The sequence below is a fragment of the Podarcis muralis genome, chromosome 5 (genome assembly GCF_964188315.1).
Source record: "Podarcis muralis chromosome 5, rPodMur119.hap1.1, whole genome shotgun sequence".
Lineage (NCBI taxonomy): Eukaryota > Metazoa > Chordata > Lepidosauria > Squamata > Lacertidae > Podarcis > Podarcis muralis.
The window spans coordinates 81,344,834-81,360,613 of record NC_135659.1 but is presented as its reverse complement, the minus strand read 5'-3'; the positions used below and the strand labels follow the sequence as shown (position 1 = coordinate 81,360,613).

The window sequence follows — 15,780 nt, the reverse complement described above, 5'->3', positions numbered from 1 at the left end:
TCACTCCCTGTCCCCACCCTCTGCCTTTGTAATATAGCACTATAAAACCACAGAAGTTTTCAGGTAGCTTGGAAGCGCTTCTAGTAGCTGCAGTTACAGAGAAGTCTTTTCTATTCAAGTCTGTGAACATTGTGTTCCCAGAAGACTCAGAAGAGGAAAATAGTAAAAGAATAAAATTTCAGCTTCCCCACCCCCTTACCCTGCTTTCTTGTTTTTCAGTTGGTTTCGGAAAACTGAGATAAAAAATATTTGTGTCTGAAAATCTTGTCTTAAGGCATAAGTGACCAGCTGCTTCTCGTGGCATATATGTCACCTAGTGAAATATCAAACTGTTCAAGCTTTAAAATTTAACTATGTGGTATTTAAAATGTTTATGCACCACTTTGTGTAAATAAATCTTGAGCAGTGTATAATATAAAATTTATTTAAAAAAAACAAAGACGATGAATCAGTATAAAACCCCAAAATAGTGATATTTTGACAGATCACCCTGGTTGGTGCCAGAAGGGAAGCATAAAGCCCAATCGGAAGATCTACATTTGAAATGTATTTCTGGGGAGCCAGTGTGGTGTAGTGGTTATGAGCAGTAGATTCGTAATCTGGTGAACCAGGTTCGCGTCTCCGCTCCTCCACATGCAGCTGCTGGGTGACCTTGGGCTAGTCACACTTCTCTGAAGTCTCTCAGCCCCACTTACCTCACAGAGTGTTTGTTGTCGGGGAGGAAGGGAATGAGAATGTTAGCTGCTTTGAGACTCCTTCGGGTAGTGATAAAGCGGGGTATCAAATCCAAACGCATCTTCTTTCTTGCTGCAGTGATTCAAGCGCTAGTCGGATGGTAGCTCTTTCTCCGATACTGGACTTTCTAATCCGGGAGGAGTAACAGGGGACCCCTTCCTCTTAAACATGCAATTTAGATGTGTTCATTTCCACATACATGTCATGCCTTAGGATTGTTGTGAGCATAGTGATCCAGGTACATTGAGTATTTCTCCTGTGTTGTTGGCAAAGGAGATGGAATTTTGTGTGAAGCAGAGCTCTCAACATGACAACCAAACAAAGAAGGCTACTGAGCGGTAGCCAAAAACTGTCAAACGTTTGTAGAAAATCCCCAGCGTGTTTTGCAACCTGTGCATTAAAGAAAATAGGCCATGGCAATTCAATTAGAAGTGCTATTTCTAGCACTTCAAGTTTCCTAGTCACAGGAATTAGCATCATTTATTTCCTCTAAGAGCCGAGCATTGAACATGTAAAAAGCACATTTTGCATGGTTTAAATCCTCAGTTTTGGTTCCATAGAAAAGCTGTTGGTGGGTGGTAGGCTAATCTTTTGCTGGCAGTGTATCTTCAGGGTTTTTCTACCTACTAACAGTGGAATTTGTTTTAATGCAATAGAAATAATTTTATTCAGCTTTTCATATGACTCCTATTCCTGTGCTGGGTTTTGTTTAATGGGTTCTATAATTGAGCCTAATCTGTCCTAGATGACACAGTGAGATCAAAGGCAGATTCCCAGTGGGGCTGTCACTTGTTTCAGAATTTAAATGAAAGATGAGAGAGTTTGTTCTGTCTTACCTCTTTTAGACTCAGACGATTAAGCATACATAACCTATATAATAGCAATTCAAGAAGGAATCAAATGTGTTTTGATTGGTTTTGGTCAGAAAATGGATATCCTGGAGCTTACAAGAATGAGTAAAGCACAGCTAAGAAGATACTTAGCTGGAATTAGTCATGGTTTGTTGCACGAGATCTGATTCGGACAATCAGTTTACCTTTCATAGCCATTTGTCTCTTCCTAACATTCCTGAACATAGTGTAGTATATCCCTTTCAGAAATTAAGAGAAATAGATACCTTTGAGAACAACTTATATATTGATAGCAGAAATCAAGTGGAGCATTCTCCTTTACCCTTGTCATTTTGATAGAGATGAAACAGCTCTTGGATATACTGTGCTTATTGCATTTATTGTTTGTGTTGTTGTTACGCCGTTAAGATGCAGCAACTTGCAGATCTACACAGACAAAAATATGCCATATTATTCTCCTGCTCATCATTTTTTAATCTCCACAACCCCAAGAGGAACCCTAGGAAAGGCTGAGATGCAGTGACTGGCCCAAGGTCAACCCACTGAGCTTCATAGCCAAGTGGGGATTTGAACCCTGGTTTCCCAGGTCGTAATCCAGCACTCTGGGTATGTCTCTGTATCCAAAGAGCTAACAAGTTCTCATAAGGGCCCATTCCATAGAGAAGGCCCCTGTGGTAGCCCAGTGTATGGAGTTTCAGACTTGAATCCCACATATGTGAATTCAGGTATCACCAGACTCATGGGCTTGTGGTTCCTTGGACCTTCATTTCCCATTTTCAACATGGGAGCAGAAGAGAGCCAGTGTGGTGTAGTGGTTAAGAGCGGTAGACTCGTAATCTGGTGAACTGGGTTTGATTCCCTGCTCCTCCACATGCAGCTGCTGGGTGACCTGCCAGTCACACTTCTCTGAAGTCTCTCAGCCCCACTCACCTCACAGAGTGTTTGTTGTGGAGGAGGAATTTAAAACAAAACAAAACAAACATGGGAGCAGAAAAGACTTCCCTTGTGGGGTAGTTTTGAGCGTATTTAAAAGATTGCAATGTTCATTTAAATAGTGTTGCATAAATTATATCCTATTCAGAGAAGGTGCCTCCAGTTGCATCTGTTTGGTTTACATTCTGGCACATCAGGACCAGAGGCCAAATGCGGTCCTCCAGACCTCCCTGTCTGGTCCTTGGGATTTTCTCCAGGCCACACTCCTCAGTGGCTCTACGTCTTGGCTTCCAGAAGTGTTTTTGCCTGGCCAGAATGTGACCTTGAACTCTCATAATGCCTCTTGCTCGCCTTGGTGGACAATATAGAAGGGTGTGTTTTGAAACAAACTTATTGCACAGATGTCATATATAGATTGACTCATGCATACTCTTGCTTCTTTTCACCATTGGCATGTGACTCACTTTGACTTCTATGTAAAAGAGTAAGAATGGCTAACGAAAGTTAGAAGATAGGATAGTTACGTTAGGTCAGGAAATTAGAATTCTTTACAAATTTTGCTACTGGTTCTGCAGATTATGCTCTCTAATAAAAATGTATGTTTATGTTTAAATCTGTGTTCTGGTCTGGATGGATTCTATGGCAAGTATATCTCGCCCAACATGCTTTGTGTGGATGTACTTGAGTATGATGATTAAACCAGAGTCCTACTCCTTTCTACAAGTCAGAAGGTGGCAGTGGCAGGTAGTTTTAAGGGAAGTCTGGACTCAGCAGAATAGCTGAGTGACTGTCCTGGTGCCCATCCAGGGAGACACCTGGAAATGTCACAAAACAGGTACCGAAAACAGTGTTCCATCATTGTGCATTCTAATAAAAAACAGTGCGGTTTTAAGTCAAATCTGAACTTTAGAGAGTTCAACAGAATGTTCTTCAACAGAACATTGAAGCTCAGTGACGAAGTCCCTGCGCTCAAAGAATCAACTAAATTTGGGTTAGAATTTGAACTTCTAACCCTTGTCTTTAGTCACTGACATGAGCTCTGGTAGCAAAGAGTAATGCTACAGTTCTGCAATCTGTCTTCATCAGTGAAAGATGAAGTATTCTAGGACAGAGTTCAAAAGTTTGCTGTCACTAAAGGATAGTATCCTCTTACTGTGTTGAGTTAGGAGGGCCATTGTCCATTGTACACTACATTAAACGCTTGGAGACAGGCAGGATAGAAATGAAAGAATGCCCTTGGATATCCTCCCCCCCCCCCCAAGGTGCTAACTATGCATAGCTGGAATTCTGCATATGAAGAGTTTCTTAGTTTTTACACATTTTTCTTCCAGTGAGTGCAACAGTAACCGGGACTCTGTGCTTTCCTACACCAGCGTACGGAGTAACAGCTCTTATTTGGGCAGTGATGAGATGGGATCAGGTGAGTGAATGCTGTGCTTCTATAATGAAACCATTAGTATTAATAAAGAAGGTTTCAGCAGTGTATGGACCATAAGCCAATGCTTCAGTAGATGCCACTCTATTATTCAGCTGCTCACTTATGTTTTGTTAGTGTTCCCATAGCAATCACCCTCCTTGCAGACTTATAGAACTAAAAAAGCCCATGTCATACGCTATGTCCAAGTGGAACGAGAAACTTCAAAAATCAGTTGGGTCACCTTGTTCATCTTGGTTCTTAGAGCACTTTCAGTTTTCCTTCTTTCCTTTTCACCCCTTCAGAAAGATAGAAGGAGGGTGGTTGATCACAGCCTAAAGTAGTTGTAATTGATACTGCTGTTGTCATTATATATTAAATTTCTAGATAGGCATTTGCTCCTGACATTCTTTCCATTGCAATATATTTCCATGAGAACAAGTCCAAAGTTTTACTGTTCTCACCATTAGGTGACGAACTCCCCAATGACATGAGGATACCTTCAGACAAACAAGACAAACTGCATGGCTGCCTTGAGCATCTATTTAACCAGGTGAGTGACACAAACGCTTATGATGTAGAACAGGGAACTTCACTGCTTTTGCCATATTCTCTTAGAGTGCGTGCTCTTCAAGATGCTTAAAAAGGTAAAGGTAAAGGGACCCCTGACCATCAGGTCCAGTCGTGACTTACTCTGGGGTTGCGGCGCTCATCTCGCTTTATTGGCCGAGGGAGCCGGCGTACAGCTTCCGGGTCATGTGGCCAGCATGACTAAGCCACTTCAGGCAAACCAGAGCAGCACACGGAAATGCCGTTTACCTTCCCGCTGGAGTGGTACCTATTTATCTACTTGCACTTTGACGTGCTTTCGAACTGCTAGGTTGGCAGGAGCAGAGACTGAGCAACGGGAGCTCACCCCGTCGCGGGGATTTGAACCGCCGACCTTCTGATCGGCAAGTCCTAGGCTCTGTGGTTTAACCCACAGCGCCACCTGCGTCCCTTCCAGATGCTTAGGAACCAGTAATGTTGATTAGCAATTGGATGCTCTTTCTTGACGTTCTCTGTGATGGGGTTCAACAAATATTCTGTTGCTCATTCAGGCCATGGCTCATCTACTTGGCTTCATCTGGAGTGCCTCAGAGCATGACGGTTGTCTTCGGTTGTTTGCCCCCAGCACTTGGTGTTCAAAAATATACTCCCTCTGGTCTTGGATGCTTCATTTAGCTATTGTGATTTGGGGAGGGCATGGGGCACACATGGGGGAAGGAGCTGTGTAAGCAGAAATTCTTGCACTGATGGGATGTGTTACCACCCATGGTTTCCCCTAGGAAAAAAAACAAAAAACACCTCTCTGGAAACTCTTGGAGAATTTTCAAGACTCACTAAATGTACTTCTTTGCAGGTGGATGCCATCAATGCCCTTCTCAAAGGACCAGTAATAAACAAGGCTTTTGAAGAAACAAAACATTTTCCAATGGACCACAGTTTACAAGGTAAACTTGACAGAACATCATGTGCCCAGGATAATCTTGCTTTTCTCAGAACTTTACAGCTAGGTCCAGATGCAACTTGCTCAATCTCCAGCTGTTCCCCTTCCTTCCTTCCTTCCTTCCTTCTGATGTGTGAATTCGCTCCTCCTTTCTTGAGAGCAGGGATAGGAAAACCTGGAATGTGATTGACATCACATCATGTCATAGGGGAGATAGAAGGAAAAGACACTGTGCTGCTGCTCTCAGTGGTAGCCATTAATTCCTCATAAGATCCAGCTTCCAGCCCTATTGTATGTTTGACTTCTTTAATATATGTTTGCTTCACTGCAGGTTAGTTTTGCTGCTCTGTACAGACTCCCAGTTATTTGTATTTTAATAAAGTAAGAATAATAATTTTATTATTTGTACTCCACATTTGTACTGACTGGGTTTCCCCAGCCACTCTGGGCAGCTTAAATTTTTCATCAGAGCCAACTTTTCAGAGGGCTTGGTTCGGATTAGCACAGTATGCAGTCAGGTGCTGTTTTGAACTACTCTGGCATTTCTCAATTGCCCGGCCTAAAGTCCCTCTTCTTCTGCAGAATTTAAGCAGAAAGAAGAAACCACAATTCGGAGCAGGAACAAGATTCAAATCAGCATCCAAGAAGATCCCTGGAACCTTCCGCTCCGCATCAAGAACCTTGTGGAGACCATACAGAAATATGTGGAAGGTCTGTGAAAAGGGAGGGATGCTGGGGGAAAGCTCTTTGGTTTATTCTAGTATTATGAAAAGGGTAGTAGAGTGACCGGAGATTTATCTGGGCTACTTTTATTGCAAATCTGGGTTTCTACCCATTGGGCTGGATCAGTTTTGTGTGGGTTCACCCTTTGTACTGACATGAGCTGAAAACATTTCTGATGAGACATAATTGGCCTGTGTTTAGCAGATGAGATTTGTTCCCTATAGGCAATCCAAGTAGAGATATTTTGATGTCCCTCAGGAGGTTGTGAACTCTCCTTCCTTGGAGGTTTTTAAGCAGAGGTTGGATGGGCATCTGTCATGAATGCCTTAGCTGAGATTCCTGCATTGCAGGTGTCACGGGAATAGGGGTTGCTTGTGTGTAACCTTCTAGCTGTTCTAAACTGCTTAGGATTGTGGTGTGTCTTCCCTGACTGAGCAGCTTGGGTGCTGCTGCTGCTCAGTCGCTCGACGAATCCGTGAGTGGGCGTTTTCTAAATTTCCTCCAGCATAGAAGCTCCTTGACAGTTACTCTACGCCTCCCCTCTCTGCGCGAAACCCTTCTGCGCAGAGTGGGCGTGCCAAGGGGCGGCCCTCCACTCTCTTCACTGCCTTCAGTGCCAGAGTCTCGGAGCCTCTCCTCCAAGATGCTTTCCCTCTCTTCCTCCTTCCTGGTGTCCCCTGGACATTCTTCCCCAGATGACGTTCTCTCTCTACCCTTACTAGTTCCTTCTCCTGCAGAGTCGGGAAGCCCGCCCTCTCTCCTCTGCTCCGATGTCAGTTCCCTGACATCCACCTCCCTCCCAGGGCCCTCCCCTCCCCCCGACCTTCCCTCTGACGGAGATTCAGGGAACCCTCGGAAAGAACTCTCTTCTCCCTCTGATGGTTCAAACACCCTTCTCCACTTGCTGCTCTCTCTCTCCTCTTCCCAATCCTCCCACTCCGATTCTTCTTCGGGCCAACCCCCCCCTTCCTCGTCGGAGACAGGAAAACCCTCAAACTCTTCCTCCTCATCGGTGGTTCCAAATTGCTCCCTCCAGAATCTCTCTGGTGGTTGGGGCTTTCTCGGGTACCTCCTATGAAACTCCTCCTGCAGGTACTCATCCCTCATTTCTTCTGCTGGTACCCATGCATTTTCCTCAGTTGTTTCCCCCTCCCATGCCACCAAATACTCCACCCTCCCTCCTTTCCACCTGGAATCGAGAATCTCAGCTGCATGTCCACTGAGTTCTCTTTCCTCCATCGGTGGCTGTAAGGGTGTTCTATTTTGCTGGCCCAGACATTCCCTCCCTTCCCTGAATGGTGAAAGTAAGGACCTGTGAAACACCGGGTGCAGTTTCATGTGATATGACAATTTGAGCCTAAAGGTCACCGGATTGACTTGCTGAGTTACTTCGAACGGTCCCAGCCTCTTTGGCCGTAGTTTCTTGCATCCTCCCTTGAACGGTAACCCTTTGGTGGACAACCACACCTGGTCCCCCACCCTTATGCTTTCTCCCTCCCTGCGGTGCCGATCGGCCTGCCTCTTATACACTTCCTTGGCTCTCTCCAGGTTTAACTTAAGCTGTTGGTGTAAAGCCGCCATTTCTTCCACAAACTGCTCCGCGGCGGGAACACTCCAACTTCCCTCCCCTTCCCCTGGAAAAGCCCTGGGATGACACCCGTAATTTGCCATAAACGGGCTCATCCCTGTGGACACATGTTCTGCGTTATTGTATGCAAACTCAGCCAACGCTAATTTGTCCACCCAGTCCTTCTCTCTCTCGTGGACGTAGCATCGTAGATATTGTTGCAGCACGCTGTTCGCTCTCTCTGCCTGTCCATTAGTCTGCGGATGCCTGGCCGTAGAGAACACCACCTCCACGTCCAGCAGACTCATAAGCTTTCTCCAGAAGCGTGACGTGAACTGCCGGCCTCTGTCAGATAAAATCCTCAAGGGGGCGCCATGCAACCTGAAAACATGCTCTACAAACAATTTGGCCGTTTCTTCTGCAGTCACCGCATGCGAACACGCGATAAAATGGCACATCTTTGTCATCAAATCAACAACCACCATTACTGCCGTCTTTCCCCTGGCCTTGGGTAAATCAGTCATAAAGTCAATTGATACCACCTCCCATGGTCTCCCTGGTGTAGGTAATGGTTCCAGTAACCCCGCAGGAGCCGACCTCTCCCCCTTCGCTCTCTGGCAAACCTGGCACCCTCGTACATACTGCTTCACATCCTCCCTCACCCGTGGCCACCAAAATTCCCTGGTCACCCGTAACATGGTTTTATGTTGTCCAAAATGTCCCGCCGTGGGATTGTCATGCATCTGTTTGAGTATTCTGCTTCTCAATTCCCCCTCAGGTATGTACAAGGCCCCCCTATAGTACAATGCTCCGTCCTTGACTTCAAACTCCCCTTGAGTTTCCCCAGGGGTCCCAATCTCTCGCATCTTGGTTTGTGCATATTGATCATCCCTCGTCAACCCGGCTAGCTCTTGCCTCCCTACGAACACTCCCCCACAGACCCAATTTTCCTCTGGAATGACATGTCGTGCTACTTGTCCTCCCTCCCCCTCTTCATATTCAGGCTTGCGGGAGAGGGCGTCTGCTCTGACATTTTCCTTCCCGGGCACGTACCTAATCTCAAAATTAAACTTGGAGAACTCTTGAGCCCACCGCACCTGTCGTTGGTTGAGCACTCTGGCCGTTCTAAAATACTCCAGGTTCTTGTGGTCAGTACACACCTGGACCTTGTGCTGCGCCCCTATGAGAAAATGTCGCCACCGTCGAAACGCTTCGTGAATAGCCAGCAGTTCTCGATCGTAAACTGTGTAGTTTTGCTCTGACTTGTTAAGCTTTCTTGAGAAGAAGGCACACGGTTTCCACTCCCCATGTGCCTGCTGGAGCAATATTCCCCCCACCGCTCTGTCTGACGCGTCCGTCTCAAGCCTCATTGGCTTCCGCAGATCCACATGTAAGAGCTGCTCTTCCGACGCAAAAGCCCTCTTGAGCCTTTCAAAGGAACGCTGGGCCTCTTCCGTCCATTCGAACTTCTTCTTACTGCTGAGGCAATCCGTTATGGGTGCCGTTAGATGTGCAAAGTTCTTGATGAACTTCCTGTAGAAATTTGCAAACCCCAAGAACCTCTGCACGTCCTTCCTGTTCTTGGGAGGCTTCCATTCTAGCACTGCTTGCACCTTGCCCGGGTCCATCGCCAAGCCCTTGTCTGACAGCCGATAGCCAAGGAACTCCACCTCTTGCACGTGGAATTGGCACTTCTCCAGTTTGACCCACAGCTGGTGCTCCTGCAGTCTCTTCAGTACTTCCCTGACGTCTTTTACATGTTGCTCTTCGTTCTCTGAATAGATTAGGACGTCGTCCAGGAAGGCTACACAATTCTTGTAGAGCAATGACCCCAACACGTGGTGCATAAAACTTTGAAATGTCGATGAGCCTGATTGGAGTCCGAAGGGCATAACTAAGTACTCAAAGGCTCCCAGAGGGGTGAACATGGTGGTTTTCCATTCATCCCCCTCCCTCATCCTTATCAAGTTGTACGCCCCCCGAAGGTCCAGCTTAGTAAAGATCTTCCCCTCCCTCACCCTGGCCAAAATGTCATCAATCCTGGGCATGGGGAAGGTCACAGGCTCCGACACCCTGTTCACGGACCTGAAATCTACGACCAAGCGTAGTTCTTTGGAGTCTCTTTTGTCCACAAAGAACACTGGACTGCCCCCCACCGCCCTTGATTCACGTATAAAACCCCTCTTCAGATTCTTGTCAATGAACTTTCTCAACTCCTGCATCTCCCTATCAGACATGGCGTACAGCTTACCCACTGGTAACTGTGCCCCTGGGAGTAGATTTATCTGACAGTCAAAGGGCCGGTGAGGGGGGAGTCTATCCGCCTCTCTCTCGCTGAAGACTTCTTCCAGGTCTGCATACTGAGGTGGTACTCTCCCCTTTTCTCCCACCGCCATTCCTGCCACCCTGGCTACTGCCATCCTCGAGGTTTCCCCTCCGTGGCAGTGCTCTACGCAGTGAGCTGATCCAAACGTGACTGTCCTCTGGTGCCACCCTACTACTGGGTCGTGTAATGCCAACCAACTCATTCCCAGTATGATGGGTGGTCCTGCTAGGGTGGCTACGTGAAAGGCAATGGTTTCAGTGTGTCTGGAAACTGTCATTTTCATGGGAGGGGTTTGGTGGGTTACTTCCCCTCCCAAAAGTTCTCTCCCATCTATCGTGGTTACTTGCAGTGGATGTTCCAAAGGCACCACCTGGAGCTGGTGCTCTAGCGCAAAGTCCTTGCTAAAGAAGTTGCACGAGCTGCCTGAATCCAGCAGCGCCTTCACCTTGATGGGGTGTCCGTTTGGGAGTTCTAGTACCACCTCTATTGCAATGGCTGCTCGGGGGGGTTCTGGTTTGGGCACTTCTACTGATTGCTCGCCTGGCTGCTGTGCCCTCCTTCCTGCAGCCAAGCCTTGCCGTTTCCCGGCTCCTCCTTCTTCTCCTCCTCACTCCCCACTGCCCCCACCATTCCTTGCCACGCCTTCTTCTGAGGGCATGCTCTGGCAAAATGTCCCGGCTGCTGGCAGAGGAAACACCTCTTGCTGTTTTTCCCCTCCTTCTTGCGTACCTCGCTGGAGTTTGAAAGCCCGCGCGCGCTCACTCCTCCGATCTCCATTGGCTCCTCGGGCGGCACTGCTGACGTTGGCATGTCTGGAATCCGGTTCTCCTGCCAACGCTCTGGCCTCCCTTCCCGCCTTTCCAAAGCGCGCGTCTCTTGTCTAACTCCCACAGCGAGCGCCAACTTGGTCAGCTGATCCATCGATTGCGGGCGGGGCGAGCGGGAAAGTTCGTCTCTCACCCAAGGGGATAGCCCCTCCTCAAAAAGCATTTGAATCGGTTACGAACTCAAATCCCACCCAAGTTTATGGATCAACATAGCAAATCTCGACCAGTACTCTCTCACTGACTGGTTTCCTTGTTTGCACTGTTAGGATATTTCCGTTCCACCTTAAGAGAGAGCAGGCTTGTGAGTCACAGAGTCTGCGTATTTCCTGTTGAGGATGTTTATGTTTGCTGTTTCCTTTCGATTGCAGTCGGTCGGAGTCACTGACTCAGAACGGTCATGTTTTCCTTTGTTCTGTTCAACGCTAAATAAAGTCTGTAAATTATGCTCTCTTCTACGGTGCAAGCTTTCTGGCTGTGGTTCTGCTGATAAAGAACAGTGTGCACAAGCCTGGAATGTGGCAATCTATTTCTGAGGCTTCGTGTCGCTAACTGCTGGATCTGCCTGGCTACGGGAGATCGATGGAAGTCCGGCAGCCGGCTTGGGGCCATGATGGACTATATCTCCCTGGCAGTTTCCCAACAACAAGGTTTCGGGCCCAGATTCACAGCACCTACAGGAGAGTAAAGCTGCAACAGACTGCGTTTGAGAGGTATGTGAAAAGCGAAAGCAGCGAGAGCGGAGGCTTTTCTGTTTACCTCAACAAGGAGCCTTTGAACTCCGGCAAGGCTTAATTGGCCTGGGAGCCAAGCCAGGGAGTTCGTGATTAATGAGCTGCCGAGATAATAAGTCTTTGAAGGCATAAAGACTTGGGCTCACGTAAAGACCTGAGATGGATCTTTTACAATCCTCAGAAGTAGCTCCGTGTCCACCGAAGCTAAATGGCCACAACTATCAGACCTGGGCAAAATGGTGTGAGAGTTTGCTGCGTCAGTTTAGGGTGTGGCATACCGTGAGTGAGGCCCCCCCAGTTCCTCTGACAGAGAGATGGAAAGCCGATGATTCGAAGGCGATTGACGTAATAGTCTTATCCGTATCTCTTGAGGAAATTAAGACGCTGGCTGGCAACACCACTGCACGTGGAATGTGGTATGCTTTGATGAAAGCTCACAACTCAGTTGTCCCAGCCCAGAGTTTGACTGCATCGGAGGTCCAAGCTGTTTCCCAGAATGCGAGTGTATACAGGGATGCTGAGGGCACCGGTTGCAAGCTGCAGGGGGAGCAGACTGTGATGTCATCCCAGGCAGCATTCCAGCCTCCAGGGGGAGCCAAGGAGTCAGCAGCTGAGAGCTCTGTTTCTCGTGAGAACCAAGGTCATCGCCTTTGCAGAGGCCGGAAAGGCGTCTGCAGATGGCCCGAAGCAGAAGGGGGTGAAGAGCCCACGCCAGTGGAAAACAAGGCTTTGTTAGCTGGCACTGCTTCACCAAAGGCTAAAGGCACGTCTGCTGACCAGAAGCAGGGGGGCAAGCTGCAAAAGCCCACGCCAGTGAAAGACAAGGTTATGTCTGCTGGCACAGCTTCACCAAAGGCTAAAGGCACGTCTGCTGGCCAGGAGCAGCAGGGGGGCAAGCTGCAAAAGCCCAAGCAAGTGGAAAACAAGGGTTTGCTTGCTGTGAAGGCTGCTCCAACAGCCAAAGGCAGCTTTGTTGTTGATTCGGGCTGTACCCGCCACATCTCAAAGGATCGGCACCTCTTTATCTCCTTCAAGCCTCAGGAAGGTGAGATCCACCTGGCTGATGGAAGGACGTTGCAAATTGCAGGAGAAGGGACTGTGAAACTTGCAAGTTTGCATACAACCATCAGTAATGTTCTGTATGTTCCTGGAGCTGCAAGCAATTTGTTGAGCGTCCCGCAGCTTACTGGACGTGGTTTTCAGATTTCCTTCAAGAGGAGCGTCTGTGTCATCAGTAAAGGCAAAGAGGACTATTTGCATGCAAAGTTTATGGATGGTTTGTTCCATATAACTTATGAGGACACTGCTGTTGTATCTAATGCTGATTCTTGTTGTGTTGCACAAACTAACAAAGTTCTTCATGCAGGTTGCATTCATGAAGCGCATCGAAGGTTTGGTCACATGTCTTGGCAGGCGCTGGCCAAGATGCCTGGATTGGTTGAAGGTTTGAACATCAAACCTTGTAAGTTTCACATGAAGTGTGTATCTTGTGCAGAGAACAAGGTGAAGGTTGCTCCAAAAGGCAAAGAGTCTAGCAGGCAGGCTTCCAAGCCCTACCAGCTAGTGCACGCAGACCTGGTTGGGCCACTTACGCCCTCTTTAGGAGGAGCAAGGTTCTTCATGGTTCTAATTGATTCTTTTTCTAGGTACATTCATGTGTTTTTGCTCGAACAGAAATCGCAAGCGTTTCCGAAGTTTAAGGCATTCTGTGCTTGGTTGGAGAATGCTCACGGTAAACGTATTTCCTGTCTTTTTACCGATCGGGGCGGGGAATTCACTTCTCAGCAGTTTGAAGCTTTCCTGACTGAGAAGGGAATCCAGCATGACATGTCAACCCCCAGATCGCCATGGATGAATGGGCTTGCGGAGAGAGCAAATCAGACATTGCTGCAAGGAATGAAAACCTTGTTGCATGATGCCAATCTCCCTGATAAGTTTTGGGGGGAGGCTTTAGGGAATCTGGTTTACTCCGTTAATCGCAGATTGTCATCACCCATTGGTTGTACCCCCTATGAGAAGATGTTTGGCAAGAAACCCAACACCAAACACATGAGAATATTTGGTTCTGACATGTGGGTACGCACCCCACAAACCAACAAGCTTGGGAAGCGTGGGGCACATGGTTTGTTCATGGGGTACGAAAAAGGTGCATACAGGGTATGGATGACTGACTCTAAATCCATTAAGTTCACAAGGAGTGTTGAGTACAATCCTAAGTGGGGGGAAAATGTGGGAATTTTCCAGAGTTACCCAGAGGAGGATGAAGGTGATGTCAAGCAAGCAGCTAAAGCTGAGGAAGCTGCTGAGGATGATGAGGATGAGGATGATGATGATGATGATGATGATGATGATGATGATCAGAGTTCGGATTCCAGTTCAGTGGGCGGCGCGGCTGCTGGTGTCAGTGACAGTGATGACACAGCAGACTACCAGAGCGCAAAGGCCTCAGTCAGACCATCTGATGCGTCTGACAATGAACTGGAAGAACCACTGTTCACCATTGGTCATTTTTCTCCTAAGAAAGAGGAGATGAGTCCAGAAGACTTGCGTCTAGTACGTAGGTCTGAAAGGGCGACCAAAGGCAGACCTCCTAAGAGATTTGCTGATGAGTTTGCTAAGACTGCAACTGCTGTTCTTAGTAGCTCAGAGAAGGTGTGGGAACCTTCAAGCTTCAAAGAGGTTCAGGAGTTAACCTCTAAAGATGCTGAGCCTTGGCTGAATGCCATGAAGGCTGAAGTTGATTCCTTGAACAGGAACCAAACTTGGGAACTGGTACCGGTAGTCCCAGGTATGAGACTGGTTGGCAGCAAATGGGTCTTCAAGGCCAAGACAGACCAGAATGGCAAGGTTGTCAGACACAAAGCCAGATTGGTTGCCAGAGGTTTTTCACAGGTACCAGGACAGGATTACCACGAGACCTACTCTCCCACTGTCAAATATGAGAGCATTCGGCTGATGCTCAAGATCGCTGCGGAGGAGAAACTGCATGTTTCCCACCACGACATTAATACAGCTTTTTTGTACGGGATTTTGAACGAGGAGCTGTTTATGCTTCCACCTGACGGGATGCAGATACAGAAGGGAATGGTCTGTAAACTGCGGAAATCCTTATATGGTCTCAAGCAGAGTGCTAGGTGTTGGAACACAAAACTCACTGAAACGTTGCTTTCTCTAGGTTTTCACCAGGGCAAAGCTGATCCATGTGTGTTTGTCAAGGAGGAGGGGCAAAACAAACTGTATTGTTTATGTTTTGTTGATGATCTTCTGATGTTTTGGAAGAATCAGGCTTTCTATCAAAGCACCCTAGCTCAGCTGAAGGAGCACTTTGACATGAAGGATCTTGGTGAGGTATCCAACTATCTTTCTCTGCAGGTGGAGAAGGACCAAGCAGGTAATTTTCTGGTACACCAAACACAGAAAATTGCTGACGTATTAACCAGGTTGAATTTGGTTGATGCAAACCCAGCAGACACACCGATGGTGACAGGTTACCAGGTAGACAGTACTGCTGAAGCGTTTTCTGACACAACGCTATACAGATGCGTTCTAGGCAAGCTGAATTTCATTGCCAGATGTTCAAGACCTGACATAGCTGTAAACTGTAATCTGCTTAGCAGACATGCCAACAATCCTACGGTTCAGGATTGGAAAGCTCTGAAGCGCATAGCCCGCTATTTGAAAGGGACTATGCACTACAGGCTGAGGTTCACCAGTCAGAAGACTGGAGGTCTTGAAATCTTTGCAGATGCAAGTTTTGGAAGTGACACCACAGATGGTACAAGCACTTCTGGAGTATGCTACATGTACAACCACTGCCTGTTTGACTGGTTGTGCAAGAAGCAAACAACAGTGAGCCTAAGTTCCTGTGAAGCAGAACTCAATGCTCTGTCATTTTCACTCATGGATTGTGAATGGTTGATGCAACTGTTTAAGGACATCGGGGTTTCTGTGAAATGTCCTATACAAGTGTATCAAGACAATAGATCGTGTTTGGCTTTGCTGAACTCCGAGAGTTGCAAGCAAAGAACCAAGTACTTGCAGATTAAGCTACATCGTGCAAGAGAGTGTATTCAGAAAGGACTGATTCGGGTGTCCTACATGCCAGGAAATGAAATTCCTGCTGATCTGTTGTCTAAGGTTGTTAACAGAGAACAACTTAAGGTTTACACACAGAGGTTGCAATT

The 15,780-nt window shown here is 47.3% G+C and overlaps 1 protein-coding gene across 1 annotated transcript in view; it reads left to right on the top strand.

The window, feature by feature from the left end:
• The window catches only part of PREX1 (phosphatidylinositol-3,4,5-trisphosphate dependent Rac exchange factor 1), a 232,398-nt gene that overhangs the window by 201,203 nt on the left and 15,415 nt on the right, over window positions 1-15,780 (top strand). The window contains exons 27-30 of the mRNA XM_028735152.2: window positions 3,851-3,939; window positions 4,404-4,486; window positions 5,336-5,426; window positions 6,005-6,133. Of these exons, the coding sequence (XP_028590985.2) occupies window positions 3,851-3,939; window positions 4,404-4,486; window positions 5,336-5,426; window positions 6,005-6,133 (392 nt within the window). The remainder of the gene's footprint in view (window positions 1-3,850; window positions 3,940-4,403; window positions 4,487-5,335; window positions 5,427-6,004; window positions 6,134-15,780) is intronic.